The sequence below is a fragment of the Vigna angularis genome, chromosome 3, assembly GCF_016808095.1.
Source record: "Vigna angularis cultivar LongXiaoDou No.4 chromosome 3, ASM1680809v1, whole genome shotgun sequence".
NCBI classification, from domain to species: domain Eukaryota; kingdom Viridiplantae; phylum Streptophyta; class Magnoliopsida; order Fabales; family Fabaceae; genus Vigna; species Vigna angularis.
In genome coordinates this window covers 5173734-5179289 of record NC_068972.1, presented here as the reverse complement: position 1 = coordinate 5179289, position 5556 = coordinate 5173734, and the positions used below count along the sequence as shown (strand labels likewise).

The 5556-nt window shown below is 33.4% G+C and overlaps 1 protein-coding gene across 1 annotated transcript; it reads left to right on the top strand.

Annotated features, from left to right (window-relative positions):
* Positions 1-2412: 2412 nt before the first annotated feature.
* On the top strand, positions 2413-4532 carry LOC108324764 (beta-conglycinin beta subunit 1). The gene is made up of 6 exons (XM_052874350.1): positions 2413-2837; positions 2926-3101; positions 3182-3262; positions 3363-3662; positions 3794-4076; positions 4194-4532. Exons 1-6 carry the CDS (start codon positions 2495-2497, stop codon positions 4394-4396), a joined length of 1386 nt encoding a protein of 461 aa, XP_052730310.1. The 5' UTR covers positions 2413-2494; the 3' UTR covers positions 4397-4532.
* Positions 4533-5556: the final 1024 nt, after the last annotated feature.

Here is a 5556-nt window from a genome sequence, read left to right as displayed (position 1 = left end):
TAGAACTTGATGAATTATCATAAACCTAAAATCATTAAGAATAAGATCTGAGTAATTTTGTGGATTGATTTTGATTTGAAATTGAAATTGAGATATTTATGAATGCATAAAAAGGAAGTGAATAATCTAATCTTAAAAATTATAAATACTCTAGGTTAAATTTTTTATTGAACATCAACTATTTAATAAAAATACAAAAAAATATCTCACAAAAATTCCTTACTAAGAGAATGATTTTTATCACTCCCTATGAATGTTGCATTTGTCATTTTCCACTGACACATTCATATATATATATATATGGTTCAAAATATATTGCTATTATCAAACTCAAAACAGTTAAATAAATAGGAAATCCGAGATATTTAATATTAACACTTCTAAATCAAGAAAATATGATATTTATGATAATAGAAACAAAATCTCAATTATAATAAAAGGAATTCGATTATTATATATGTTAATATTTTGTTAATTATATCTTGTCTTGAGCCTATATTATTTTTTGTCGTACTAATAAACCCACAAAAGTCTATAAATATCCTCCATAATAAAGAATAAACTAACTAAATACCCCTTCTATAATACTCAAAAATATCTTTTATTAAGTTGAACGTAAAAAATCTTTACAAATAAACTTTCTCTTTTATGGACGAAGTTTAGTAAATAAACTGTAGAACTCATTTGATACAGTTTCCTTTAAATATTAGAAATTAAGAAGGTACGAAAATATTATATATTAAGGAAATTTAATCAGAAGAAGTAGTTAGATTGAATAGTTTGCCTAAGTTCTAAATTTTAATTTAATCACCATACTTTTACAAACAATTTTTTTTATTGAGATAAAGTTAAAAGTTATAATTATTGATAAAGCATTTAAATATCAAATGATAATAAACCTATATATACCTATATATATTGAAGGAAAGTTGGATTCAATCAATTCAAGTTCAGATACAATCTTCTTCTGTATGTTGTAAGAATATTATTTAAATAACATAGCTTATCAGAAATGGTTAATCAATATCTCTTACAAAAATGATTTATTACCAAATTTGATAAATTGATACTTTTGTAGGCAGGAAAATGATCAATATTTTATTTTTAGAAGACGTCATTAATTAATCATTTTATATAAATTTAAATAAAAATGGGTCTTCCGGTTCGACTCGGGTTGGCTACTTAGTGAACCAATCCAACCTGATTCATTTATTAGTGTGTCGAAAAAATTTGATTTTGACCTGGCTCACCACGGGTTGATAGGTTAAATAGATTGAGTCAGTAGCTCACTTAATTATAATTTTTTTTTAAAATACATTTTTTTTATAATTTAAATTTAAATAAATTTTACTTTAAAACAATGTTAAACTCCAAAGATAATTCAAAATAATACTAAAAAATAATATGTAATCCAAAAACAAACTCAAAAAATAAATAAATAAATTTATAATATTAATAATTTTTGTACCTAAACCCTAAACCCTAAATCCTAAACTTAAACAATAATTAATAATTAAATTAAACTAAATGTGTTGGTGAGTTATATTTTAAATGAGTCAAGTTAAAAAATTAGCCAAAATATCATTTTCTTCAAACCTGGCCAGTAGGTTGGATTAACCGGGAGTTCTATGAGCACTAATTTCCATACACTAAAAGAAAAAAATATTACTGTATCAAATATAAACAATTATTAATATGCATTCAATAAAATAATTAATTAATAATTATAATGTTTATATACGTGAAATTTTAGATTAATACTGTCTAGCTTTTAATAATTAACAACTTCCACTTATGCTTTTAATTTGGAAAGATATAAAGACAAATGATAATTATTTTTTAACAGCGAACAATCATTGTGCTTAGCTTGTCCTCGCGTTCGTCGATGTATATATGAATGATGTTCACGGCATGAGTTACGAGCCACGTAACACAATCCAGTAAATTCATCCATGGTTGCATGCCAAGAAAAAATCCAAAGAAATGAGATTGATGAAAAAAAAAGAAAAAAGAAACACAGTATCCTTTCAAAATAGAGACAAATGCAACCGCACCCCGGTTCAATCACACCCTTGCTGGCTGATCAAGATGCGTCATCCATGTATATATGACAAAATGCCATGCACACCGACACGTACTCAACATGCACTTCAAGCCTCTCACCTTCTTGACTCAAACACCTAATACAGTTATTGTTTCTTAGTCCGCACAAGCCAATACTACTGAGCCTACCTCTATCATTACCACAACCACATGTATACGTATTCATTCTCTTCCGCCACCTCAATTTTTCACTTCAACACATGTCAATCTCTGCATGTATGCGTGTCATCCCATGGCCAAATCTCCATGCATGTTCCAAGGACCTTCTCTCTTACATAATACCTATAAATACCCCTAACATCCCTCACTTCATTCACCACCCATCAAGAGTACTACTACAATATTCCATCGAGTACTCTACTCTAATACCCCAACCCAACTCATATTCAATATGATGAGAGCAAGGGTTCCACTGCTGCTGTTGCTGGGAATTCTTTTCCTGGCATCACTTTCTGTTTCCTTCGGCATCGTACACCGGGAGCACCATGAGAGCCGAGAAGAAGTGTCGGTTTTAAGTGGAAAAAATAACCCTTTCTACTTCAACTCTGACAGGTGGTTCCGCACTCTATACAGAAACGAACTTGGTCGCATTCGGGTCCTCCAGAGGTTCGACCAACGCTCCAAACAAATGCAGAATCTTGAAAACTACCGTGTTGTAGAGTTCAAGTCCAAACCCAACACCCTCCTTCTTCCTCACCATGCTGATGCCGATTTCCTCCTAGTTGTCCTTAATGGTAAGTAATCAACTAATCGCTACTGACTTAACATCATCACACTTTCCTTCTCCTGCACCAGTGATGCTAATCAATTTGTTAATTACAGGGACAGCCGTACTCACCTTGGTAAACCCTGACGGCAGAGACTCCTACATTCTTGAGCAAGGCCATGCCCAGAAAATCCCTGCGGGAACCATTTTCTTTTTGGTTAACCCTGACGACAACGAGAATCTCAGAATAATCAAACTCGCCGTACCCGTTAACAACCCTCACAGATTTCAAGTACTGCCTTCTGACTAATTTTTTTTATTCTAACTTGCATTTTTTTTCTCCACATGTGATGATAAATGTTTGGCCTGTAGGACTTTTTCCTATCTAGCACAGAAGCCCAACAATCCTACCTGCAAGGATTCAGCAAGAATATTCTAGAGGCCTCCTTCGATGTAAGCAACCACATATTTGCGCTGCCATTTAGCTACTAGTTGGTCTAAATTTCACATTTTTTTAATGATATCATTATCTATATTTGCATGATTTTTATAGAGCGACATCAAGGAGATAAACAGGGTTCTCTTTGGAGAGGAGGGACAACAGCAGCAAGGCGAGGAGAGTCAGCAAGAGGGAGTGTTTGTGGAACTTAAAAGGGAACAGATTCAGGAACTGACCAAACATGCCAAATCTAGTTCAAAGAAATCTCTTTCCTCCGAAGATGAACCATTCAACCTGAGAAACCAAAAACCCATCTACTCCAACAAATTTGGAAAGTTGTACGAGATCACACCGGAGAAAAACCCGCAACTTAAGGACTTGGACGTGTTCCTCAGTTCTGTAGATATGAAAGAGGTAATAAATACAAGGAAAAACCGTGTGGACAATCTCAGCAATTGAATTCTATTATTCACTATAACGTCATAATTATAAGATCTTAGTACTGAGATCATAATTAAATAATGGTTGTTTTTGAAAAACTTCAGGGAAGCCTTCTTCTGCCACACTACAATTCTAAGGCCATGGTGATACTGGTGATCAATGAGGGAAAAGCAAACATTGAACTGGTTGGTCTAAGAGAACAAGAACAGCAGCAGCAAGAGCAGCAAGAGGAAATGTTGGAAGTGCAGAGGTACAGAGCTAAGGTGTCAAAACACGATGTATTTGTAATCCCAGCAGCTTATCCAGTTGCCATCAACGCAACCTCCAATCTAAATTTCTTTGCTTTCGGTATCAATGCTGAGAACAACCAGAGGAACTTCCTTGCAGGTATATATATTAAATATCTTCTTGAATTTGAACATACCGCTCTTGTTTGTTTTAAATCCTTATTTGGAACTTGTTTTATTTACAATTGATTGGTAACTCGTGATTGAAAATTTGAAGGTGAGAAAGACAATGTGATTAGTGAGATACCTACAGAGGTGTTGGATCTTGCTTTCCCTGCGCCTGGTGAGAAGGTTGAGAAGTTGATAGAAAAGCAGACTGGGTCCCACTTTGTTGATGCACAGCCTGAGGAACAGCAAAGGGAGGAGGATCGCAAGGGAAAAAAGGGTCCATTATCTTCAATTTTGGACACTCTGTACTGAATAAGTTTCTAGTAATATAGCAGTGAGAGAGCTCATAGTGAGTGTGGAATTAACGTGTCGGATCATCTAACAAATAAGTAGAGCTCCACATGGCTTTTCCTACTATGAATAATGAATAAACTGAGCCTTTATATTATGCTTGTGTTTTAAGTCCTTCGACTCTCTGCTCTGTCCTCGCTAATTTGTTATGGTTGTCATGTACCAAAATACTTACGTAATTTGCTTTAAAGTGAAATATCTGAGTTATATACGACTCGTTTATTAAATAAGAAAAGGCTTTAATGCCAGATATATCTTATATTATAAAAAAAAAAAATCGGTTACAAAGAGCTAAGAGAGGTTCACAAAAGAAAAAAGGAAAACGAAGAAGGACGGAAACGCGAGGTTCCCATGGTATCGGCTTGTAGCCTCTGTAACGAGGTGGTTGGAGAGAGTCACCTTGGTCTTCAGTTGTATAGCCAACCAGTGTTATTAAAGTGTTAATAGAAGCTTATATGAGGTTGAAATCACTGCTTGAACATCAATAAAATTTGTTAACTAGAAATTCTGCTTCTGCTGAGCTACAACATCTTACTCATCTTACTTCTTTGAACACTTAGAAAAGACACTTGAACCTGTACTAAAACCGTACCACATTTATTTTTCATATCTTCCAAGCTACCTTCCCAATTACTATTAGACTTACTTGCAATTCTTGTCTCCATAACTGAAAATACACTTGATGTATCTTACAACTGTCTTTGTAGCTTACTCGAAATAAGATTTTAGACCTTGACTCCGTATGGATACTACGCTTGATTTATCCTATAAATTTCTTTGTTGCTTTCAAGTAAAGTTTACTCAGATAGTGCATGAATCCTAACAACAACTTACTGGAAATAATATTTCACATCTTATAGATGTGAGATACTACATTAGACACTTAATCAAGTTTCTAAAATCAACTTCGTCAACTTTACTTGCAACACTCAGGTGAACTTCTCCTTATTCATAGGAGTTCATTGTTTTACTCATCAAAGTTAATTTTTTTCAAGAATATCTTTCTTTGACAAAGAAAGTCTTCTTCTTTTGAGTGATATCCGTCTCCAAGAAATAAGTCATAAGATCGAGATCAATTATCTCAAATACATTTCATTTCTTGCTTAAAATCTTCAAGTAAA

What these genes read in the sequence shown, in the direction of transcription:
- LOC108324764 (XM_052874350.1), top strand. Translation starts at nt 2,495, where the DNA reads ATGATGAGAGCAAGGGTTCCACTGCTGCTGTTGCTGGGAATTCTTTTC. An exon ending in CCTCCTAGTTGTCCTTAATG is followed by an intron (nt 2,838 to 2,925) that starts GTAAGTAATCAA and finishes TGTTAATTACAG; the next exon opens with GGACAGCCGTACTCACCTTG. An exon ending in CCAGAGGAACTTCCTTGCAG is followed by an intron (nt 4,077 to 4,193) that starts GTATATATATTA and finishes GAAAATTTGAAG; the next exon opens with GTGAGAAAGACAATGTGATT.